This window comes from Capsicum annuum, chromosome 4, assembly GCF_002878395.1.
Source record: "Capsicum annuum cultivar UCD-10X-F1 chromosome 4, UCD10Xv1.1, whole genome shotgun sequence".
In the NCBI taxonomy this organism is placed as follows: Eukaryota; Viridiplantae; Streptophyta; class Magnoliopsida; order Solanales; family Solanaceae; genus Capsicum; species Capsicum annuum.
In genome coordinates, this window is record NC_061114.1 from 90,541,458 (window position 1) to 90,568,481 (window position 27,024).

At 36.5% G+C, this 27,024-nt stretch overlaps 1 protein-coding gene across 5 annotated transcripts; it reads right to left on the reverse strand.

Moving 5' to 3' along the window:
* Nucleotides 1-1,570: 1,570 nt before the first annotated feature.
* Nucleotides 1,571-17,412, reverse strand: LOC107867877. 5 transcript variants are annotated; one of them, XR_001673404.2, is made up of 5 exons: nt 17,125-17,377; nt 16,863-17,019; nt 16,299-16,456; nt 15,285-15,390; nt 1,571-1,989 (listed from the first exon to the last, which is right to left on the reverse strand). XR_001673404.2 is itself a non-coding variant. In XM_047411880.1 (3 exons), coding segments are annotated over exons 1-3 (276 nt in total). In that variant the 5' UTR covers nt 17,243-17,412; the 3' UTR covers nt 1,571-1,988. The 5 variants fall into 5 exon arrangements, 3 of the variants coding, with proteins under 3 accessions (XP_047267836.1, XP_016569830.1, XP_016569829.1); XR_007055003.1 differs by lacking the exon at nt 16,299-16,456; XM_047411880.1 differs by lacking the exons at nt 15,285-15,390; nt 16,299-16,456 and having other exon boundaries at nt 17,125-17,412.
* Nucleotides 17,413-27,024: the final 9,612 nt, after the last annotated feature.

Below are 27,024 nucleotides of genomic sequence, written 5' to 3' on the forward strand. Positions count from 1 at the left end.
CATCATGTCAGAAACAATATCGTTGGGAGTGTATATTCTTTTGGTGTCCACTTAATTACCTAAGATTAGTCCGGCTATCACTTTTGTCATCCCTTGACGCCTCGCATAAACTTGATCCTTTATTGAGCATGTACGAATGTCACAATACTTTCTTATTTTAAAAATATTTGATTTGTTAATTCTGGAAGAACGAAGAAATCAAGTATAGTCCTCCACCACACAAATCGAAAAAAAATCATATTTCGACTTAACATACAGCTTTACTATTCGATTTAATACACAAAAAAAGAAAAACACAAACGTTTTTACCTACTACCACTTGACCTTTTAGTTCTATAAGAGAACTGTTTCATAAATGCATGCAACTCCATAACATTAGCTAGTGTTTGTTTATCCTTGTAAGTCTGTTTTACAGCTATGTTGATATTCGTTACATCACAAATTACATCCACACGTTCTTCTTCAAATTCTTCAAAATCTGAACCTATCCCAATCAAACGAACACAATCTTTTGAAAATAGCTTTCTCCTTTGTTCATTCTTTTCGTTAGAACACTGTCGCCCAACACACACAATTGCTCCCCCATTTTTCCTGTTTATACAATAACAACAGATAATTGCAAAAACGCAAAAAATAAATATTTAAATTCGTTTAGAAGGCGTAAAAAAATTAACAAACCTAAAGAATCCCATCTCCCTCCATGACGAATCATGATTGTATGCAAATTAACAGAGTTCACATTTTTTATCTAAAGAAATACTTGTTTTTTGCTTTTCTATCAAATTCTAATCAACATAAAATGCGTTTTTTGTTTGTTGGTAGAGAAAAATCGTGTAAAGAGTGGCAAGCAGTGTATGAAGATGAAAACTCTGAATGCAAGCATTAAAATAGGAAGATAAATAATGATTTGAGGGATTTGGGGATGGATAAATATCAATAATTAAGGTTAACTACTTTTAAGGAAGGTAAATTGTATATTAATTATATTAAATATTAATTTTCCTTTTTCAGTAATTACTTTTCTGTATTTTCAACAAAAGAAAAAAAACTTTTTTATATATTTTTTTAAGATGAAAGTTGCTATAACTTGAAAACTTAAAAATTTTGCTATAAGTTGTAATAACTACTCTAATAAGTTTATATAGTTAATTTTTCCTTTTTAGTACCACACATTGCGAAACGGTTCTTAAATTGGAAATGTGGATTGTGAACTCTGCCATAGCGACCAAATGGCTAGAAATTGGGGTTTAAAATTCCTTGGCCATTTTTTGTCTTTTGTTTTAGCCGAGTGGCTATTTTCGCCCTTTCCCTTCTTTTTTTTTTCTTTCTGTTGAAATTTAAACCTGAGACCTCAGGTTTACAACCCACCTCATTGACCACTAAGCCACACCCTCGGTGCACTATCTAACTTGACTCTGGTACAGACAAATCAATTTTGATTTTGCTTTCTTGTTGTTTTTCTAGAATTTAAATGGCAGTTCTAATAACCTCAATGAATATGATCTTTTACCAACTATGAAAATTTCCCTTGTTTGGTCTCATATACTGATAGTTAGCCCCCACAGACGGATTAAATCTAATGTTTCCGAGCAATTTGCATAGCTTTTGTATTTCTTGGTATCCAGTAGAATCATCAACCCCTTACACTGAAACCACAATATAATTACAATTGTAACATATCAACTTATCAAAAAGTAAAAGTAAATAGAGAAATAATAAAGGGAACTTCTCCCTCCAAATTCATACTAATGCATTTCAAAGTAGTGTCGACCATCTGCAGAACGCTCCATAATCTTCTTCGTCCCTGACTACGCGTTATTATCTGATTTCATTGCAAAGATTTGGCCTTGCAATCGCTAACCCAAATGTTATACACGAATGAAGATATATGTGCTGATTACAGAGAATGGCTCCTGATACTCCCCAAAGCACAAGAAGCTTCAGCTTCGAATCCTGGACAACATTACGCTTACAGCCTACCTATACAGTCTAAAGTCGAACTAAATCACAAAGAGCCCAAAAAAATATATATATATGCAAGCTTAGCAGGTATCTACACAATGTTAACAATTCTTATATTGAGCAACAAAAACCAAACCATACAACAACATATAGCTGAAATGACTTCTGAGAAAAAGCTTTTGCATCAATAGATGTGTTAACTAAAAGATATGATATGTTTTGGCAAAACATAAAAATACTACAAAAAGCGACAGAACTTCATCATGTTAAAATGATCAACAAAAAACCAAACCATACAACATATAAGCTGAAATGACTTAGGAATAAAAAGCCTCTGCATCATAATGTGTTTCTTAACAAAATGATAAGCTATGTTTTGGCAAAACGTAATGAGACAACAATATGTGACAGCCTCCTTAAGATCTCGACGCTGAAATAGAGGTGAAAAACTCAAGAGTGTCAACGAATTATCTTCTACAGTATTTTATGTTAACCAATACATCTCCTGAATAAGTTACCAACTCGGTAGTACTCAACAAGAAAGATCAGATTCTAAGGATGCATCTAATAGGTAAAATACTCTGACTACCATTGGTACGTTTGTGAAAGGACAATCAGTCTTTGTAATGGCCCTCCAGGTCATTTCCTCGATTTGCGTGCATCTCCAGCATTTCAAGTCTTCTTGCAGCGGCTACAGGTCATTTATGACTTGCCGAAACTATTGGTACGGTTATCGGACAATTCGTTTGAATTTTAGGCTCATTTCCCTGTTTTGGAGCTTTCACTGTTTAGTATTTGGTCTCGGATCAAAACTCCTAGTACATGACCTCAAATGAGAATTCCGACAGTTGGTTTAGGTCCCGAGCTTCCGGACTAGTTTTGGGCTATTGGATCGATTATGTAAAAAATGAACCTATAGGTGTGGGCCCCACACTTAGTCGAAATGATTTCGGATGAAAGTTCAGATGGTTTCATTGAGTCTAAAACATCGAATTTTATATGGTAGCATATTTTGTTTGTGCTCGAGCACTCTATCGGAGTCCGTTTTGGACTCGGAGAAATCTGGTGCATCAGGTTGCTAATGCGACCGCTTAAGCGATCATATGACCGCTTAAGCAGTCTCCGCGTATGCGACATAGGGTCGCTTAAGCGACCTTGACCATTTGATCAAGGGCAACTTAAGCAATGTTGTGTTCGCTTAAGCGGGCATCGCTTAAGCAGGTTGGGTGTCACTGAAGCAATACCGGACCCCTAATGCCAGATCGCTTAAGAGGCTTTTGCTTAAGCGACAGGGTGACCACTTAAGCGGCACATGTTGGCTTCAAATTCCCTTTTCCCCACCCGATTTTCCACCATTTCTTCCATAATTTTCACACCAAATTGAGAGCTTAAAGAAGGAAAAAGTGGAAAATCATCCATATAAGTTAAAGGTAAGCTAACCTAATTCTCCTTGGTCATTTCCAATTAATTTTTCCTTTAATTTCCATCTTAATTCATGGTAAAATCCTTAGAAATTCGGTCTTGAATTCCTAAACTTCGAGGGTTGATTTGAGATCCAATTTGTGCTCCGTTTGTGCTCTACTTTTGAGCACACGTTCCTTGTCCTTCGAGGGACCTCGTGATGGATTCAAATTCGAATTTCGTTTGCGAGCCCCGCGGGCCCATTCTTGACCCGAATTTTGACCTAACCCGTAATATAGCAATATGGGTCTCGTTTTACTCCTAACGATGTGTAGATTGCTATTTTGATAGCGTGACGGCATTTTCGAATCGTGGAGCGGAAGAGGACGATTTGTAGGCAATTCAAGGATTGCGGTTCGACATTGAGGTAGGCTTCCATCTACTCTTCTTCATGAGATAGTGTACTATATGTGTTGCATGTTAGATAGGGATGTTAGGATGACATATTGGATAGAATGTCGTGACTTAGTCTAATTTATGAGATTAGGGGCTAGAAGGGTAATTGACTCATAAGGTTAAATACTTCTTATGCTTATAGGATCCTATTACCTTGGGCATAGTTGAGACTAATGAACCTTTAGTATAATGTTTACTACGTTACTCGATGGATTGTGATGGTTTTCCCGGATTATGATGTTATGGATATGTCAGATATATATTATTGGGCCCAAGGTTGTGTTCATGATATTGGTTGGATTCCAGGAAGTGGTTTATCCTTGTAAAGGATGTGGCTGTAGTCTATAGACATTTAGATACTTATAACTGTATTGTTTGGATACTGGTGATGACATGTGTTAGAATATGAGTAGGAATAGGAATAGTATACTAAATCCTACTTGGGAAATGATTGTAATGTAGTGTCTATAAATAGGGTGTCAATGGAATTATGTAGACACACAATCCAATAATAATATTTTCTCCATTATTTCTCATATGGCATCAGAGCTTTGGTCAGAAACTTAGAGAGACACAAAAAGCAAGGCCACTATGCTTCAATTTCCGGTGGCTGGCTCGTGTCATCTTCTGTTTGGTATGTGTTGTGCGAAAACCAACAATACCACGAGGCTCTATAATCTCCGACAACTAAACCCTGACAAGAACCACCGAAAAACATCTTCGCAGGTGCCCTACGCGCCAACAGAGAGATTTTTCGGCGAGATCTCGATTACACACCGGGCGAGTGAGGCATTTTTCAATCTAGTTTCTAAATATGTCTTCTTCCGTTAGAGTCGCTTGGACATTCCAATGTCATTTTTGAGATTATTTGCAGATTCTGATCGCCGGAGTTGGGATTTCGACGACTTTCAGAAGCTTTTCCAGCAACATATCCTAGATTCCAGGGACTGGACACAATTTTGCCAGATTCTAATAACATATTTTCTATTTTTTTTTACTAGGGTGTCCTATGATTAAATCTGAACCCTTAGTAAGGAGATCAGAAAAACAAACATCACAATCCATGAAGAATCGACAAGGAGAAGGTCGATTTGGAAGATCTCGACCTAGATGTAGTTATTGTAAAAGGCTTGGACATACTCATGGCATATGTTATTCTCGACCTAAGTATAGTTATTGTAATAGGCTTGGACATACTCGTGGAATATGTTATTCTTTACATGGTCGAGCACCAAAAAATGTTCATATTGCTCAGTCTAACACCACAAATGATCAATGGGTGTATTTATCTAACAAGAAATATAATGAGTATCTTCAGTATCGAGCTAGTAACCATATATCCTTGCCAATAGCCCCAACTGCACAATCTCCTACCTTTGGATCATGGGTTGTGGACTCAGGTGCTTCTGATCACTAATCATATTTCTGGTGACAAATCACTTTTGTCTAATATTGTTTATTCACAATCTCTTCCTGCTATTACTTTAGCTAATGGAATCCGAACAGAGCCAAAAGGAGTTGGACAAGCCAAACTCTTATCTTTTGTCACTCTAAACTCTGTTCTTTACGTCCCTGGTTATCCTTTTAATCTTGCATCTGTTAGTCGTTTGACACATACCCTTCATTGAGTACTACTTTTTTTATGATTCTTTTCAAATGTAGGACCACAAAATGAGACAGACAATTGGCATAGGACATGAATCTCAAGGCCTTTACCATCTTACCTCTTCAAATTCCTTCACAGCATGCTCCGCTACAGACCTTCCTGACCTTATTCACAAACGTTTGGGACATTCGAGTCTATCCAAGCTACAAAAGATGGTGCCTAGCTTGTCTAGTCTATCCACAGTAGATTGTGAGTCGTGTCAACTTGGGAAACACACCCATGCTACATTTTCACATAGTATTGAGAGCCGTTCAGAGTCTATTTTCTCATTAGTTCATTCTGATATTTAGGGTCCTAGTAGAGTCAGTTTACCCTTAGTATTTTGTTACTTTCATTGATGATTTTTCAAGATGTACTTGGGTTTACATTCCGAGTTATTTTCTATATTCAAAGGTTTTTGTGTTGAAATACAAAATCAATTTGGTGTTTCAATTCGTGCTTTTTGTAGTGATAATGTCTTAGAATACTTGTCCTCCAGTTTCAGTTCATGACTCATCAAGGATCATTCACCAAACATCATATCCATACACCCCTCAACAGAACGGTATAACAGAAAGGAAAAATAGGCATCTCATTGAGACTGCTTGCACTCTTCTAATTGAATCCCATTTTTCGATGCGTTTTTAGGGCGATCCAGTCCTCACATATTGCAATCTTATTAACAAAATGTCATCATCTTCGATCCAGAATCAGGTTCCCCATTTCATACTATTTCCTCAGTCACATCTCTACTCTATCCCCCTCGTGTCTTTGGGAGCACATGTTTTTTAGCCACTTAGCCCCAGAAAAAGATAAATTAGCCCCTCGTACTCTCAAATGTGTCTTTCTGGGTTACTCTCGAGTTGAAAAAAGGTATCGATGCTATTGACCTGATCTGGGTCGCTACCTTATGTCAACTGATGGCACATTCTTTGAATCTCAACCTTACTATATATCCTCTGATCATCCTAATATCTCTGGGGTTTCACCCATACCTCCAGTCTTACCCACACCAATCTTTAAGGAATCTACGGTTTCTTCTCTATCTCTTGTTGCGGTGCCACGACTTTTGACTTATCACCGCCACCCACGTGCAGCATTAGTCCCAGATAATTCATGTCATGCGCCCGACACTTCCCCTACTGCGACCTGCCTCCTCCTAGCCAATCAATTGCACTTCAAAAGGGTATAAGATCCACTCGTAATGCTAACCCACATTATACTTTCTTGAGTTATCATCGCTTGTCATTACCCCATTATGTTTTTGTAACATCTTTATCCTCTATTTCCATCCCTAAGACTACAGGTGAAGCACTTTCCCATTCACGATGGAGACAGGCTATGATTGATGAGATGTCTGCTTTACATACGAGTGGTACTTGAGAGCTTGTTTCCCTTCCTACAGGTGTTGGTTGCCGTTGGGTTTATGCAGTCAAAGTTAGTCCAGATGGTTAGGTTGATCGGCTGAAGGCTCGCCTTGTTGCCAAAGGATATACACAAGTATTTGGGCTTGATTATAGTGACACTATCTCTCCCGTGGCTAAAATAGCATCAGTACGTCTTTTTCTCTCTATGGTTGTCGTTCGTCATTGGCCTCTTTAGTAGTTGGACATTAAGAATGTTTTTCTACAGGTGATCTTGAGGAAGAAGTCTATATGGAGCAACCACCTGGTTTTGTTGCTCGGGGGAGTCTAGTAGCCTTGTATGTCAATTACGAAAGTCACTCTATGGTTTGAAACAGTCCCCTCGAGCCTGGTTCGGAAATTTTAGCACAGTGATTTAGGAGTTTGGCATGATTCGTAGTGGAGCTGATCATTCAGTGTTTTATTGCCATTTTGAACCAAATCTGTGTATTTACTTGGTGGTTTATATTGACGATATTGTTACCACCGGCAATGATCAAGACGGTATCACTAACTTGAAGCAACATCTCTTTTACCATTTTCAAACTAAAGACCTTGGCAGACTAAATACTTTCTAGGTATTGAGGTTGCTCAGTCTAGATTAGGTATTGTTATTTCTCAATGCAAATATGCTTTAGACATTCTTGAGGAGATAGGAATAATGGGATGTCGACCCATTGACACTCCTATGGATCCAAATGCTAAACTTCTGCTAGGACAGAGAAAGCCACTTAGTGATAGGCAATTGGTTGGAAAGTTGAATTAGCTCACAGTGACTAGACCTGACATCTATTTTCCTGTGAGTGTGAGTGTTGTAAGTCTATTTATGACCTCCCTTTGTGATAGTCATTGGGATGTCGTTGTTCGTATTTTGCGATATATAAAGTCATCTCCAGGTAAAGGTCTACTCTTCGAGGATCGAGGCCATGAGCATATCAATGGATATACAAATGCTGATTGGGCAGGATCACTCTCTAATAGACGTTCTACATTCGGATATTGTGTTTCAGTAGGAGGTAATTTGGTGTCCTGGAAGAGTAAGAAACAGAGTGTGGTTGCTCAATCTAGTGCTGAAGCAGAATATCACGCAATGGTTGTAGCAACTTGCAAACTGGTTTGGATCAAACAATTGTTGAGAGAACTAAAATTTGGAGAAACTGATAAGATGAAACTTGTATGTGATAATCAAGCAACCCTTCATATTGCATCTTATCTAGTGTTCCATGAGAGGACCAAACACATAGAGATTGATTGTCACTTTGTTAGAGAAAAGATACTCTCGGGAGCTATTGTTATAAAATTTGTGAAGTCAAGTGATCAACTTGCAGATAACTTCACCAAGTCCCTCACTAGTCCTTGTATTAATTATATTTGTAACAAGCTAGGTACAAGTCAGCTTGAGGGGGAGTGTTAGAATATGAGTAGGAATAGGAATAGTATAGTAAATCCTACTTGGGAAAGGATTGTAATGTAGTGTCTATAAATAGGGTGTTAATGTAATTATGTAGACACACAATCCAATAATAATATTCTCTCCATTATTTCTCATAACAGGCATAGATTCGGTACATTTTTGCTCACAAAAAGTGTAAATGGTACGATTCCAGCTAAAAATATGGTTTTACTATAGTGTTTCCTAAGAAGGGATTTATTCTCACTTTTCAAACGGATTTCTTCATAACGGGAATCGCATCATCTTAATGGATAACTTATGAGCCTTTGAGACTAAAAATGATGTTTTAGATATTTGACTGAGCTAGATTTCGGTCCACGGTTTTACTACTACTATTTACGTCGGTCGAGAGAGATTTTGACTCTTTCTACACTTTTATGATGATTTAGTATCGAAGTTTACCCCAGGCAATGGATTTACAAATTCACTCTTTTAGCCACGGTTCTAGCCCGTGCATTATATATATGGGGTACTGGACGAAGTAGATTGATGATGATGATGGTTAGTGGAAATCCTGGATCGGGACCAAATCGGTGTATACGGGTACTCTCGAACCCCCTAGGGGCCCCTTCGTCTGTGAGCCGTCATCCCAGAGAAGAGAGGTCGCCATAGGTCCTGCCTTTATGAGTCATCAAGCTGGAGGAGGTGTATACACTGGGTTATATTATGGTACTTGGTTCGGTTATAGTAGTATGGATTATACTTTGTATTCATCCCTGCACACGCATTGCCTATCACCAGTATGTGCCTATATCTATCAGTCTTATAGGAGGTTGCATAGGTATAGGTGATGAGTATTGCTTGCGGTGTGTTGTGTGTTGATTGGACCTTTCGAGTTATGAAACCCGATTTAGGTATTGTTTGTCCGGGCTAACTGATTGTTGTATTGTGTTATTATTATGGTTAGTTCATAACATGTTTATTACTGGACTGGTACTGAGATTCGAGGTATGATTCTAATTTCTTTCTTTAGGGTTCTGTTATTATGGATAATTATCTCATGTTTAGACGTATGGATTAGAGGCCCTGATTATGTTAGCACTAGTTCCTACTATGATTAGGAGACCCTAAGATGCTAGTATGACTACTTAGGTTGTACTTTTTAGGTAGCCTTATTTATATTTATGTATATGTATCTATCTAAATGTAGTTATGGTATTATCGTATATCCCTCCCTTCCTTCATTTATTCATGTTGTAATCCATTTCTTGGCATTGTATACTTATGGGAAAAGGGTCAAAAATACCCTTCTACTTTAATTAATTGGCTAAGTTTACCCTTCGTTATACTTTATGGTCGTTTATACCCTTCCCGTCACAAAAGTTAACATATATACCCCTCTAAACTAACGATTTACCCAAATTGATCAAAATTAACAGAAGGTACCAAAGTATCCTGCTTAGGATACGAGTTAGGGTACGGTTTGACATGGGAGTCGTACCTCTTGGGCGTCCATTTTTAGCTTTTAAGCTGAGGACTTCATGGACATTTCCTACACCAAAACCCTTAAGTCCCCTCATTATGTAACATGTTGTAGCCTCTCATAACACCTTTTGGAAGATCAAAACTCACCAAAAACACTCTCTAACTCATTCTTGAAAATTGGAGACTAGGGTTTGAAAAAGTGTTCTCCTAGAGGCTAAAGAGGTCAAGTTCCTTCCGTGAATCATTTTGTATAAGGCATATATCTCTTCCTTCATTGTTAGTTCAAAATATCATGTGTTTTAAACAATGATTTTGACTTGTAAATGGTGGTTTGGAAATCAAATATTGAAGGTTTTAATGCATAGTGATGGTATTGTTTACTCTTGCTTACTCTTGCTTAAACTTGTGTTTGCACATGTTTTTGGTGATGGTGTGCACGTGTGGGTGCTTGCTGACTTGTGGTGTAACCAATGAGTCATGAGTAACTCTAGATTTGATGATTTCTACTTGGGTTTTGGTCTTAATGAATGTATGCCCTCAAGGTGTTTGTGAAAATGTCTTAAGAGAAATAACTAATCACTTGTTAATGGTGTATTGAACTATGACATTGGTCTAATGAATACGAATGAATTGTGACATTGGTCTAATGAATATGAATGCTTGGTAAATGGCTATGTGGAGGCCTTGATGGCCATGTAATGAGTTAATTTAGTAACTTTGGTGGTATGACAACTAAAAGGGTTAGAGTCCCTAAGTGTGGAATTGAATTGTGTTTCGAACTAAAGTTTGGTATAAGAATGCTAATGAAGAATGAATGGTTTGTAAAGGTCTAGATGACCATGAATGGATTTGCATGGTGGTATGAACTAAGGCATTAGCCTAATTAAATTATAGGTTGTTAAATGGTTTCATAAAGATCGTGTAGTTATATATGTAATGTTAAATCGTAGCCTTAGTGGCTTGAATTGTCTAAATAGATTCGAGTCCTTATGTGTTGAGTTGAATAGGTGTTAATGCATGGATAAAAAGGGTTAGAGTCCATATTGGATAAAAAGGTTTCATAATGGTCGTGACGGTTTGTGGTTAAGATCCACTTACCATATAAGAGGTGGCGGCTTATGGTTAGTGTCCATTTGCCATATGTATGAAGATTTGTGGTTAGGGTCCACTTGCCAAAAGAGACGATTTATGGTTAGTGTCCACTTACAATATAAGAAGAGACGGTTTGTGGTTAGTGTCCACTTACCACATAAGGTGTGACGACTTGTGGTTAAGGTCCACTTGTCATATAAAACAACACGGTTTATGGTTAAGGTCCACTTACCATATAAGATGTTGTGACTTGTGGTTAGAGTCCACTTGCCATATAAAATAGAACGGCTTGAGGTTTGGGTCCTCTTGCCTAATGTAACTCCAAAGTTCTATGTCCAAGTCTCATGAACGAGTGCTTCAAGAACGCATGTTATGACTTGTTCCTTGTCTTGGCACGTTATGTATATGTGTATCTTCATATATGCCTATGTAGATATATATGTGGTTGTATATGATAGTTTGACTTGGTTTTGAATAACTGCACTATTTTATCCTTATCCTTGAGTTACATGTTAGCGCTCTAACCGCTAACTATCTCTGGCTGAGATGTCCCCACGTGACATAGGGGCCGAAGCTTCTTCTTCTCTTCCTGCACAGTGACCAAGTTTCGAGCGGATCGTGTGTTGACATTGAAGTGGTGAGCTTTCATTCTTCGAAAGGCATACATTTCATAGTCTATTATCTTATGTCATAGACTTAGACTTGGTTTTAGCTATTATCGGGGGCATGTGCCGACATATTGTAGACATCGGTTTTGTAGAGGCTTTGTGGATGATTGTGGACTTGGGTATGTTGGTTAGTTGTTCATATTAATGGATTGATTAGATGCTTCTTAAGCTATGATTGTAGTCTTGTTTCCATTATCTTATTTTATAGCTGGAGTTCATCCGGCACCTGTGGATTGATGTGATGTTAGGTTGGGTTAACGGGGCAATCTCTAGTCCTTGTTGGGCTTGAGGCGCCCATACGACAAGGTCCAATTTCGGGTCGTGTCAATCTCATGACCCTCCAATCGTCTATACTTATTGATGTTTGTGTGTATTTAGTGATTGGTGGGGAGGAGCACCTGAAAGCATAATTTAACAGGCAGAAAATTGTTCATCACGAATTGAAAGTCACTAGAACAGCACTCAATATGTTAAACTATGCATATTAAGGTAGAAGGTTTGCAGGAATGAGTGTGTGCATGGTAGTAGGTAGGAGTGCTTCATTTTGTTATCTGTGCTTGTAGTCGTAGTGCTATACTTGTAGTGTTTTTTTCTTGGAGTGTTGGTAATGTTTGTTGTTTCGGGTAGATTGATGGTAGTATTATTGTGTGATAGACTGCTAGTCTTGTTTCTGTTACTGATGTTGTTTTGTTACTACCTAGTGTTTCTAGTTCGTATAACTCTCTTCCGTATACTGTTTTTGTCTTGAGCCGAGGTTCTATAGGAAGCAGCCTCTCTGCCGCTGAGGTAGTGGTACGGACTGTGTACACTCTACCTCCCCAGACCCCCTTTGTGGGAATATACTGGGTATGTTGTTGTTGTTATATGCAGTAAGGATGATTAATACACTAGGGCATTCGGGATTGTTAATGAGAAATTATGGGCTGATTGTAAAGAGCAAAGAGGCCGAACATCAAAAGTCAGCAGTTTCACTGACTCTCTCACACCACCAAAAAGAATAATTTGACACGTAAAAGATTATTCTTCATGGATTTTAGGTTAGTAAAGCGGCATAAAAAATAGATACTTAGCTAGAACTAGTAAACTTTAAGATCGAGTAGGCTATTTGTGATGGTTTAATCATAAATTGATACTTACATCGAAGGAATAAACTCTTTAAAAGCTACGCTGTTTTAGGGTGGTTAATGTTATATCTTAGAAGATATGGGCATAAAAAGAAACTAATGTCAATCATATGAAGTTCCACGATCACTTCAAAATGGCATAGGAGATAATCTAAAGTCACTAGAACAAGCAATCAATATATAATAGCGCTTGTGGGATTATACTAGGTACAAGGAACACCCGTTGTATACAACAACTCGCCTCAGTCCCAAACAAGTTGGGATCAAACACCCGGTATCTATCCAAAAAGTAATAGCTCAAGTTCCCTACACTTCGATGATATTTATCTCCAATGGCATCAGACCTTCATGAGGAGTAGACCACATCTTGCACCTCCTACTTGGGAGATGTATATTTTTGCTTTGGTTGATCGATTTGGGGGCTAATATGATGATCTTATAAGTGAACTTGCTTCATGAAACAAATTGGGGGAATGGTTGATTTTTAGGAATCCTTTGATAGAGTCATGACTAGGATTAGTATAGATCTAACCATTCGATCAACGTATTTCTAAATGGATTGAAGCCAGAACTGAGTGATATTGTATGAATTCATAGACCTTATTCTTTGTCAGAGTCAATACTTTCATAAGCAATCAAAAGACATGAGGAGTTCTTCATCATTTCCTAACTCCAATAATAAACAGATCTACTACCTTCCTATGCTCAGTTTAAACCACAGACAACACCGGCTATCATTTGTTCAAGCCTACAACTTACCTTAGATGAAAAAATCAAGAGAAAAGATTGAGCCCTGCTGTGTTGAGTGGGAGACTCAAGGAGTTACATTATATATGTGATGAGAAATATCAATCTGGACATGTGTGCAAGTCCAAGGCATAGTTGTTCTTATTGGAATAGGAAGAGGAGGTAGCAGCGGAAGTAGTGGAGGAAGAACAGGTTAATATGAAAGGGATGGCATAGGTGCGTGAAATCACTACTGATGAGCGATTATACATGGAAGGTTACTGGTTATTGCCAAAGGAGACCTTTCAACATCTTAATTGATATTGGCTCCACTTACAACTTTGACAATGCTTCAGTAACTAGGATGAGATGGAAGGTAGACCCAGTGAGCACCTTGATGCAAGCTTGGCAGGTGGGAATTCAGTGCCAATATCAGGAATGTGCTAGGGACTAGAATGATTACTGCAATGCATTGTATTAAAAGTTGGCTTCCTCCTTTTACCCTTAGGTACCTGTGACATGGTTTTGGGAGTGCAGTGGCTACGTGACTTAGGAGACATCTTGTTTAACTTTAAGAAGTTAACTATGTTGTTTGAGCACCAAGGTAAATTGTTACCACTAAAGGGAGTGGTACTTAATATGGAGATGGTTGACACTGTCATGGTCAACCATGCGATGCTCAACTGTGAAAGGGTAAAGAGGAGAAGAATGGGCAGGACCAAGGAAAAGAACCAGTAGTGATATAGTAGTGGTATTGCAGGAATATCAGGAGGTATTCATGGAACCAAAAGAATTGCCTCCCTTCACAGGGAAATCTGATCATCATATCACATTGAAGGAAAGATCCAACCCAGTGAATACAAGGCCTGATAACACAGTTTGTAACTCATTTGCTTTTCTGATGGTGTTGGTACGCAAGAAAAATGACAGCTAAAGACTCTGAGTGAATTACAGGACTCCAAATCATATTATTATCAAAGACATATGTCACATACTCATCATTCAAGAGTTGTATGAATTGGGATGATTATATGTGTGTTCAAAGAGAGATCTCAGGTTTGGGTATCATCAAATCATAATGGGACCATCTGACGTCCACAAAACTGACTTTAGGATAAATTAGTCATGCCTTTTGGCCTAACAAATGATCGTTCTATCTTCCAGATCTTAATGCATCATGCCTTCAAGAAGCAACTGAGGAAATACATCTTGATACTTTTGGTTGGCATATTGATCTTCAGTAAGAACATGAAGGAGCATGTTAAGCATATGAGGGTTCAAATGGATTGAGAGATCAACTGAAGCTCTTCAATCTTTAAAGAAGGCTTTAACTTCAGCTTCAGTATTGACATTACCTGATTTTTCTTTGGTTTTCACTCTGGCGACAGATGCATATGATTTAGGAATTGGGACAGTACTAATGCAACAAGGGCAATCAATTGCTTATTTAAGCAAGGGCATATCTTCTCAACACCAAATTATGTATGTGTATGACAAAGAACTGCTAGCACGAACAATCGCTATGACAAGGTGGGATCAGTAATTGGTAGTCAGACACTTCATTGTCAACACTGATCAGAACGGTCTAAAATTCCTATTAGAACAAAAATTGCCAAATGAAGCACAACTTTAATGGATGAGTAAGTTGATGCAATATGATTTTGAGATTGAGTATAAGAAGGGAAAGGAAAACAAAGCTGCAAATGCCTTATCCAAAGTTCTCAGCTGCACTTACATTGGCGACAATGAGGACAAATCTATTATAGACCATAATGGATGGTTGGATTTCAAATTTAAAACTGGTCGAGTAATTCATAAGTTGGATGTGCTCAAGGAGGATATAGAATGTTATACCCTTGTCAGCTAGAAAATGAGGGAAAACGAATTTTTTTTAACAAAAAAAATGTGAATTTGGTGGTAGGGTTCTACCTTATCTTTAAGGATGAAAAAAATTGAAGTTGTTGCATGACTCTACAGTTGCTGGTCATCTTGGGATTAATCACACCATCGGGGAAGTGGTTGCTTTTTTTTTTACCTGCAAAGGCCTTAAATAAGATGTAGTGAACCATGTGACGAAGTGTGACGTGTTCCAGAAAATTAAGTATGACCATTCTTCCTATCATGGATTATTACATATTTTGCAGATCCCATTACTAGCTTGGAATGGAATTATTAAGGATTTCATCAAGGGTTGCCTAAGTCAAAGCAGTAGTGGATAGATAAACTAAATATGAATAATTCCTAGCACTGTCACACCCTTATTCTGCTTGTTGTGGATATTGTCAGGCTATTCATTAAGCATATCTTCAAACTCTATCTGATGCCTGAGGATATTGTAAGCCATAGGAATCCAATTTTCACTTGTAAACTATCGCTAGAACTATTTTCTATACAAGGAATTACCCTGAACACATCAACTGCATATCATACTATATCACAGAGTCTAAAACTGAGGTTATTAACAGGTATTTGGGGACCTACTTAACATATTAGTGCTGAGACTCACCTTCAGATTGGGCACTCTATTTGAGTTTGCAGAATAATGGTATAACGTCAGAACCACCATCCAAAACACTCCTTACGAAGATTTGTATGGACAAACCCCCCCATTTACCTTATGTTCAAGGCGACTGAAGTGAGTGAAATAGACACAAGTTGTATCTTTTAACTACCACGGAATTCAAAGTGCAGTTGCTTAAGTTTCATCTGTCTAGATCTCATCACATAATGGTAGACCAAACCAACTAGATGAGGTCAGACAAGCAGTTGGCAAGTTGGGAGATTGGGTCTATCTTAAGATCAAACCATACAGACAACTGATTTTGCCTAGAAAGCATTTCTCTAAACATTCTTCCAAATATTATGGCCCCTATCAAATTGTTTAGAAATAGGCAATGCTGCTTTAAAGCTCTCCTTACCAGCACAGTTACTACTATATCCTACCTTCAATGTGTAATTTCGAACTCCCAAATAAGATGGTGCATTCTCCAATATTGGATTTATCTTGTCCTTACTGTCCACATCCAGAATAAGTGCTAGTCAGAAGAATGATGCCGAAGGGGAAGCGGTTAGTGGCTCCGTTTCTGGTCCAGTGCGAACACCTTCTTGAAGATCAACCAAACATGAGAGGATGCAAATACTGAGAGTAGTACTATCAGTCGTGGAAGTAGTAAGGAATGAGAAGTTCTCCATTGTCCGACCACTTATTCTTAAGTTACACTTTGGTTATTGATTTTATGCGTATGGGGTGGTCTGAAGTATGTGTATGAGGATTGTGCTCAGTTGAGCTTATGAAATGAGATAGATCCTTAGCTTTCCAGATTTCTAATCAAAAATATTTAGCTTAATTCAGTTTTATTGTTCAAGTTTACATCATATCCTTTTAAAAAAGGCACAAAAAGGGGAAACATTGACAATTAAAATATTTTGTGGTAAAACAACTGAATAATAAGAAAGCAAAAAAATTAGTTTAGAAGCTGCAGAATATAAAAGTAGAAAAGCCTTCACCAATTGGAGGCAGAAGACTGTGAGTCCAAGTTGTTATAGAATTGAGTCAACCTCCCCCGTTTTTCAGGTTTCAGCTTGACGGGTTTCTCCCGCAAATTGAAGATTTCTTGGACCAAAGGGACATGAACCAGCACTAATTTCCAAGCAAAGAACCAACCTGCACATATATTCTCAGAATGAAATGTTGAAAATCTGACGAAAAATACATGAACATCAAATTCTTATTCTTTTAATGACCCAAATTCCAGATTAACATACAGACCTAAGAGAAGTAAGAAGAGGACGAAGGCGATAGCAAGGAGGGGACGAAAGAGGAATAAAACGAGAAATTCCCACGATGATACGGCGGCATTTAGCTCATAGGAAGACGACGACTCCATGGGAATTTAGTATTTGAGACCAATTTCAAACTGTTTTTGTTCAAGGGACGATGGAAAAAAAAATTAAAAGAGTAATTTACACATTACCGAGAAAAATAAGCCAGAACTTTATGATCGAGTCATGATGACGCTCCCTTAACACTCTTTTTGCTAATAACATCTTGTATGATACGAATAATATTGTACTGCACAAGTATAATATTATATTTAAAACCTTGTATTGTTTATTATTGTTTAATACTCCCTTCATTTCGAAATAAATGAATTATTGAGATATTTATTAATGTTTCAAAATAAATAAATTATTAAATTCTTTTTAAATTTTTTTCAAAATTACCCTTATGATTTAATAAGCAAAAGAGACTGCAACTTTTTTTTTTTTGGTAAAAGAGATTTCAAGGATAAAAATGAAAATTTATGTTAAATTTATGTCTTTGGTGCTTTTTTCTTAATCTGTGTGTCAAAATTCAACAATTCATTTATTTCGAAAGGGAGGGAGTAATAATTTTATTATTTGGTTTGATAGTATGGTACTATATCATAATTAAGAAATTTATTAAAATATTTTTAATTATTATAAATATTAGATTTATCAATAAGTGTTAGTAAAATAATTTTCTTTCTATTAATTTATCATAAATTATGTCATGTAGATATATTAAGTTGTTAAGTTCATGTAAATTCTAACAAAGTTAATAAAAGAGTATATCAAAATAAATATAATTGAATTTATTTTTTATAGTAACAAATTTTATTTCTTTTAGGTGTTTTGAGGCGTGACATCAACGACAAGTACAAAGTTTGAATGCATTTTTTGTGTATGCTACGGGTATGTTCGATAGTGAATTCAAAAAAATATTTTCTAGAAAAATAAATTGTTATTTACTTATTTTCTTATGTTCGTTACGCAAGTAGAAAAATATTTTCTAAAAGCATTTGTATATATTTAACACAAAATAATGAAACGAATATGATAAAAGGGGCGGGGTAAGAAAAAACTTAAATTTAAAAAAAAAAATATTTAGGGGGTAGGGTAGTGGAGTAAGAGATCAGGGTAGGGGCTGGGGGAAGAAAAAGAATTTTAATTTTAAAAAAAAAATATTTAAAAAGTTGATTTTTTGTGGGGAAAATTTTTTTTTTTTTGGTGGGAGGGAGCTGGTAAAGGTAGGGTGGTGCAAGAAAATTTTCTTAAAAATTTTAAACAATAAATTTTAAAAATAAAAAAAAATTAGTGGGGGGCTAGTAGGTGGGGGAGGGCGGGGGGATAAGGGTGGGGTAGTAAAAAAATTTTAAATTTTAAAAATAAATTAGGGTTGGTTTTTTAACGGGGGTAGAGTTGGGTCAAGGTAGGGGTGGGATAAGTAAAAGTTTGAAAATTTCTAAAAAAGAAGATTAAAAATAATTGGGGGGGGGGGGGGGGGAGGGGGAGAGGGTGGGGGTGGAGAAGAAGGTAGAGTTAAATAATATAGATAATACCTTATTAACTCCCTAAACTATACCTAAAACGGCAGAGACACACCTCAACTTAAAGGGGTCTTATTACTCCCTGAACTAATTAAAAGTAATTTTGACACCCTTAGTGCCTATGTGGCACAACACACTGAAGTGTTCACATAGGCACACGTGCGTGCCATGTATGTGCCACGTAGGCACTAAGAGTGTCAAAATTACATTTTTAATTAGTTCAGGGGTAATAGGACCCCCTTTAAGTTGAGGTGTGTCACGATCGTTTTGGGTATAGTTCAGAGGGTAATAGGGTATTTTCTCTAAATAATATAAGTTGAAGAGTAAAATAGGATTATATAATATTAAGTAAGGGCATAATTGAAAAAAAATACAGACCATAGGATACGACCAAATTGGTGGTTACACAAAGTAAGGGTTTTCGTGGTTACCAAACCATGAAACTAAATCATACCATATCATATCATACATTTTAAGAAATAATCAAAACAAACATGGTTCTCTTAGTAACTATATCATACCATATCGCGGGAAACCATCATCCAAACAAAGTGTAAATGTTATTCCTCATGAACTTCGACTGTTAAGCTATATAAACTTTGTTCGATATTTTAATATATCTTTTTTTATTATATTAATATAAGAAGGATTGCAACCTAAAATATTTTAATATAGATTTTAAATATTTAAATTTAAACTATTAAATTAATATGCTAGTTCAATTTCATTTCAAAATTTAGCGAAATTGACTTTCATAAAACAAAATGTGATAAATAAAAATAAACTGATGAAATACTTTTTAGCTTTAGGTACTTGTAAGCGTTTGCACATGAACTTGAAATTATTGATTTAGGTCATTTTGTCTAGACATGAAATTTCAATTACAAAGTTATACTATGTATGGGAGATGCTAACAGAATGTGGGATAGGACATCCAATTGCATCAGAGGAAGCTCCAAGAGAGGTGCTAAGGGTCTTGAAAGGTGACTTCAATGGAAATCAATGAAATTGGTGGTGGAATAAAAAAGTTTAAGGGAAAATGAAAGTAAAGAAGATTGTTTATAAGAGGTTCGTGGCAATAAGATACTAGGAGGACAAACGAGTGAATAGGGAAAAAATATAAGATGGTGAAGAAAGACACAATATTAGAAGTGATGACGACTTTCAAATGTTTGTTATACGAAACTAAGGGATAAAAATGAGGGGAAAAAGTTAAACAAGCTAGCTAAGGCAAGATAGAGTTAAATCGAATATCATTTCGACTAAATATGGACCCCACCTATAGCTTTATTTTTCATATAATCCACCCAATAGTTCAAAATGAGTCTGGATGCCTCTAGACCTGAACCAAAGGTTCTCTTAGCCTAAAATTAATATTTTGAAGATGATGACACTGTCAAAATTCTCATCCGGGGTCGTGTACTAGGATTTTTGATCTAAGAACAATTTGTTAACAGTGAAAGCTTCGAAACAGAGAAATGAGCCTAAAATTCAAATGAATTATTCGATAATTGAATTGATAATTTCAGCAAGTCATAAATGACCTATAGCCATTGTGAGAAGGATTGAAATGCCAAAAATTCACGTAAATTGAGAAAATAGCCTAAAGGGTCATTACATTAGTTTTTTAAGTACTATAGGTGTATAAAAGTTGGGGAAGTTAAGGGTGTTATTTATAGGATTAACAAAGGAAAAACAACTGAGTCAGGTGAGATACTAGTGGATTCAAGAGTAGCATAGGCATCGTGAGATTAGAGAGGCTATTTATTTAATATTATTTGTAAGATGGTTAAAATATCATATGAATAGAGGTGGAATACAATGATGAGTTGTATAAGAACAAGGGAGATACTCAAAATTGTAACTATAGGGGGTCAAGATACTAAGTCATATTATGAAGATTTGAGAGAGTGATAAAGATGTAGGTGGGGAAGAGGTGTCTGTTTCTGAGAAGCAGTTTGGTCCGTGTTGAAGTATTATATTATAGAAGTAATCTATTTGTGACGAGTTTTGGAGGGAACATGGATTTTTTATTTCCCTATGAACCCTAGATGTTTACCTCAATCTTTGACCTACCCTATCTCGCCTTGTGCATGACTCAACATCAAGTATATGTCATTTTCAAGGTCTTGCAGATGAGTCCACCAATGATGAGAATGATAATAATGTAGATCACATGACAAACATATTGTTACAGATTGCACTTTAATCAAGTATACTAACTTATTCCTTTTGGTAACTTTGTAAAAATTCTATAAGTATTTTAGGGAATTTTGTGATGTTTCAGGTAGTTTCAAGTTGTATCCTAAAACTTATGACTTGTATAACTTTTTCATTCAACTTTGAAGTAGTTTCTAGTTGAATTTGGCATAGTGTAGGTTTAAGGATGTTAGTATATGTACTTGTTGTATACATTCTTGAGCCTGGTTTAGCTATTTATATTGAATTGAATTGACAGGTAGGCAACTGCAAAAATAATATTTTGGTGAAAGTTTTTTTTCCAGAAAACTGACCTTAGGAGTTAAGTTTTCTTACATTTTTCATTTTTCAGAAATTAGGAAATAATACAAAGGAAATGAAAATTGCAACCCAACAAGTCAATTTTCAATTAAGAAAAATATATTTATCTATGAAATTGACCTCATGAAATCTATATTTGTAAAATAAAAAATTACTAGCATAAAAACATCAATTTCACGAGGTTGATTTAAATGAGAAAGTAAAAACAAAATCAAATACCGACCTCATAAGGTCGTATAATTAATATTACGTCATCACTACCAACCACTATTATCTGAATAAGCCAATATTTCTGTCGACAATCACCAAATTGGTCATTAATATTTCGCAAACCACTGTCATCTCACAACCACTATGAACTATCATTATCATCCACCACAACAATTAACAGTCACTGCCAATTACCATACTCAACTACTAATTTCCAATCATCATCACCACTAAGTGTTACTCACAACACTTCCATATTAGTCTACACCATCACCAATAAGTAATTACAACCAATACTGCTATCCATATCACCATCACCAAACACGATATAGTTTTTTAAAAATAATTTATTGCATATATTGATTAAACTTTATCTTTATTAAATAGAGCCAACTTTATACATTTAGACGTTAAAAAAATAAACAGTTTTAATTATTTGATTTTCAGATCTTTAATACATGATTTTAGTATTTAAATACATAGTTAAATCAAATATTTAAATCTTAATGCACATCTTAAATATAAATTCAAATGATTTAATCTATATTATATTAAAAGCATGCATGAAGAACCTTAGAAATATTGATTTGAACCTTTGCCTTGTCATGACCTGAATTAGGGCCTAGTCATGACAGGTATCTCAAGTCCCACGTGGACCAGAATCACCCCCTCCATCTAACCTAGTTAACTCAACCCCCTCCAGTTAGCATATAACTAGGGATAGAGAAATAAAATAATGCCATCATGAAAACCAAGTCAAATCATCATATGCAATCACATGTATACGTATATATATCGTGCCGGCATAGGGAAAAAAGCTTAGCATGAACTTTGAAAACATTAACCTGGGTTGTGTAGCATAACCATCATAAAATAAGGCACCAACAGGCTATATGGGCCCAACTCTCCCCTAGCTGAAAGGGCCCTAGTACGTGTAGCCGCACAAACTAGAGAATATCCAAAACAGAAATGCCTTTATGGGAGACTCAAACTTCTTGAAATAATCAAGGTGACATAGCAATAATTTATACAATATGGGAGACTCGAACTTTTCGATCATATAGACACCTGCACCGGCTAACACAATTTTTAGTATTAGTCTTTCGGACTCCACTTTCATGGCTCGGATACACATCCCTCTTTAAAGCCCAATTAAAGTATTCATTGCACATAGACGCAACCATTAATCTAATTACTTACCAAAGACATCCCGTTGGTATCGTCATACCAATCCCACTTGCAAGCGTACAATATGCCATAACCATTATCATTCAATATTGGGACCCGAACCCATTATGTGTGCAAGACATCAATTCAATTCATCATTTAGGAACTCCAACTCATTTAGCCATTTAAACCAGTAAGGTTACAATTCAAATCAACTTATAGCAATAAGGCCTTCATGAAACCATTTACCAGCCGTTTATATTATTAGGTCAATGTCTTAGTTCAAATCACAATTCAATTCAATTTATGGTCATCAAGACCTTTACAAAACCACCCATCCTTTATTCACATTCTTATGCCAAACATTAGTTCAAAACACAATTCATCATATGACAAGATTCTTCTCATAGCCCTTTTCATAAATAGGTTGAGGGCATACCATTATCAAACTATTATTCAAGCCAAAACCATCAAGTTAAGGCTAATCATGACGTTCTATTTTAAATCATAATTCCCAAGCACCCACATGTGCAAACCATTATTAAAACATGCGTAAAGACAAGATTCTTCTGACAACCACAGAGTCTCCTATCGGGGTAGAAATAGAAAAAGGGTCTGACAGATACTCAGGACCAAAACCAAAATGCACAGCCATAAATGGGGTCACATAAGAGAGAGAGAGAACCTCGGATCAAGTAATAGTAGACATTATGGGAAAAGAGTTTCAACATACTAGTAGTAACATTCGAAGATGTCTCAGACTCCTGACGAGTAGTAAGGGAATAAAGATGGCTCCGACTAGTGCAGGAGCCAGAAGTGGCACTCTTTGGTGCAGGAGCTGAAGAAGAGGCAAAAGGAACCTTATTTGCCCCAAAAACAACTCTAGAGGGACAATCCCAATGCATATTTCTAATATAACTATACATAAAATATCGGTTCCTTCCCTTCTCACACTAACCACAATGATGATTACCACAAAATCTGTAAGAAAGGTAGGAAGGTGCTAATTGGGGTACACTAGCCTGAGATTGGGCACCTTATGCCTTCGAAGTATCACCACCCTAAAAACATCTATCTCTCGATGATTTTGGGTAGGAGCTCTAACCGCCGAATAAGAGTTAGGACTCCCCCGACTCCTCTTCTTAGGCAACTTACACTCTGTTGTTGGCCCCCGCTCTATTTTGAAAATCAAGACCTCTTACTTGGCCTGTCACCAATCTCAGCCTATTTCTTTTTTTCCTCTTCGACCTACTACATATGCACAACCAATTTAGAGATATCCATGTTCCTAATCAATAAGGCAGCCTTACTCTTAAGAATTAACTCATGAGATAATCTCGAAGCAAACTTTATCATTCGGGCCCTTATATTAGAACCAATTTAGGAGCAACCGGGATAACTGATGAAATTTCAAGGCATATTCCTTGACTGTCATCCTTCCTTACTTTAAGTTAACAAATTATTCTGCCTTTGCCTCCCCCAAATCTTGAGGAAAGAAGTAGTCCAGAAATGCACTAGAAAAATTATCCCACAAGGCAGAACTAATATGTTCACTTCTTGACTATTCCCACTCTTTGTACCCCTGGTACACTACATCCTTCAATTGGTAGGCAACAAGCTCAACACTTTCAACCTCTGAAGCATGCATAATCTGGAAGATCTTCTATATCTCATCAATGAAACTTTGAGTATTCTCCTCAACCTTTATACCAATAAACATCGAGGATGAAACCTCATGAATTAGCCAACTCTAGTGGCCTCAAATGAGCCCATAGCAGCAGTAGTAAAACTCGACTGTTGTGATTGAGATTTTACTAATTAAGTCAATAATGTAATAGAGCGACGGAACTCAGCATTAGTAACCTCTCTAGGAGGCGATTGAGTATGAGTATCACCCTCAGGAGTAGGATCACTGGGGACAGGGGAAACCCCACAAGGACAGTCAGATGTAGTGACCCTTGACTGGGTTTGGACCTTAAAAGTTAGACGAGCTTCATCCACATTATCCTCAAACGGGATAGAAAAGTACACACAGACATCAAATCTTCTTTGAGGCATGACCTGAAATGTGAGAAAACAAAAACTAGAAAAATAAAAGGCTTTAGACTCTATAGCTAAAAATTAAGACAACAAGAAAGGGAAATAATCATAAATGTCTCATAGCCTCTCTTATAAGTATAGCATGCTACACACCCATAAAAAGAATCTAATTAATACGGCTTCGTGGACACCCAATTAACTATGAACCTAGGCTCTGATACCAATTTTATTATAACCTGAACCAACTGTGATGGGTATCTCAAGTCCCACGTGGATCGAAGATTACCCCCTCTACCTAACCTAGTTAACTCAACAACCTTCAGTGTTAGATAAATTTCAAATATATACCGTGATAATGCAAAGTAAGACTAAAAATTGCCCAAGAAATGTCTAAACAATTTATCACTATAACACACCTAAGTCCACAGTAATCCACAAAGCCTCCACAATCCAAAGTCGATAAAATTTTGGGACATGCCCCTGACAATAGCCAAAAAATAAGTCTAGCAAAGTCTAATACATAGAATATAAAGACCATGAAATGAATTCCTTCCAAGTATGAAAGCTCATTACTTCACTGTCAACTCATGAACCACCCGAATACCTGGTCACTCGGCAGGAAAAAAAAAGTTTTGGTCCCTGTATCGCATGGGGATACAATATCTGAAGATGGGTAGCAGTTGGAGTGCTAGTAGTTAACTCAGGGATAGAGGAATAAAATAATGCCATCATAAAAACCAAGTCAAATCATCATATGCAATCAAATATATACATATATATATATATATATCGTTCTGGGAAAGAGAAAAAGTCTTAGCATAAACTTTAAAAACTTTAACCTGGGTTGTATAGCATAACCAACATAAAATAAGGCACCCATAGGTATATGGGCCTAGCTCTCCCCAAGCTGGAAGGGCCCTAGTGCATGTAGCTGTATAAACTAAAGAATATCCATAACTATATATGCCTTTATGGGGAAACTCAAACCTCCCATCATAATCTAGGTAACGTAGCTCCAATGTATGTAATATGGGAGACTCGAACCTCCCGGTTATATAGACACCCGCACTGGTTAGTGCGGTTTCTAGTATTAGTCCTTTGAACTCCACTTGCATGGACCAGTTACACATCCCGCTTTATAGACCAATTAAAACATTCATTGCACATAAACACAACCATTAATTTAATTACATACAAAAGGCATCTCGTTGGTATCGTCATACCAACCCCACTTGTAAGCATACAATATGCCATAACCATTATCATTCAATATTGAGACTCGAAACCATTATGTATGCAAGAAATCAATTCAATTCAACATTTAGGGACTCAAACCCAGTTAGCCATTTAAACCACAAAGGTTACAATTCAAATCAACTTATGACCAACAAGGCCTTCATGAAACCATTAACCAACCATTTATATTATTAGGACAATGCCTTAGTTCAAATCAAAATTCAATTTAATTTATGGTCATCAAGACCTTTATAAAATCATTCATCATTTATTAATATTCTTATGCCAAACATTAGTTCAAAACACAATTCATCACATGAAAATATTCTTCTCATAAATATTTTCATAAATAGGTTGAGGACATACCATTATCAAATCATTATTTAAGCTAAAACCATCAAGTTAAGGTTAACCATGACCCCTTAGTTTAAATAACAATTCCCAAGCACCCACATGTGCAAGACTATTATTAAAACATGCATAAACATAAGTTAAACCATGAGGGAACAATACTCAACAATATGCATTCAAACCCTCAACCATGGATTTTAAAACCATCATGTATGATTCAAGAACAATGTTTAAAACATATGAATTTTATGAACTAACAATGAAGGAAGAGTCACATGCCCGAGTTACGAAGATTCTTGGAGAGATTTCGATCCTTAAGCCTCTAAATGTCCACTTTGATAAAAACCTAGCCCAATCTCCTTGAGAGGTTTTTTTAGAGAGTTTTAAGAGTGATTTTGATCTTCTAAAGAAAAGAATAAAAGGCCAAAAAGTGTTATAAGATGTGGGTTCTTAAGGGCTTTAGGTGGGAACTATCTAAAATAGCCTCAACTTAAAAATTATAAAAAACACAAGAGGGTATGACTGGACCCCTCAACTCGTATCCACACCATACGAGTGGTACCCTCAACTCGTAACTTGATCAGAAAGTTGGATACCACATTCTGTCTAACATACTACTCTTTAGCCTAACTTGTACCATCGCCATACGACTAGTACCCTTTAAGTCATACCCTAAGTAGAATATCGAAGGCTAGACCCTAGATAACATACGGTTGGGAACTATATTTCTCTTATCATGAACATACGACTCGTATGGAGTCTTCTCTTACCTTGAACAAAACTTGGCCAATACC

Coding starts and splice junctions, on each gene's coding strand:
- LOC107867877 (XM_016714343.2), bottom strand. CDS start 17,242: ATGGAGTCGTCGTCTTCCTATGAGCTAAATGCCGCCGTATCATCGTGG. Junction 17,020..17,124: donor CCTCTTCTTACTTCTCTTAG/GTCTGTATGTTA, acceptor ATATATGTGCAG/GTTGGTTCTTTGCTTGGAAA. Junction 16,457..16,862: donor CAGTCTTCTGCCTCCAATTG/GTGAAGGCTTTT, acceptor ATCTTCAAGAAG/GTGTTCGCACTGGACCAGAA.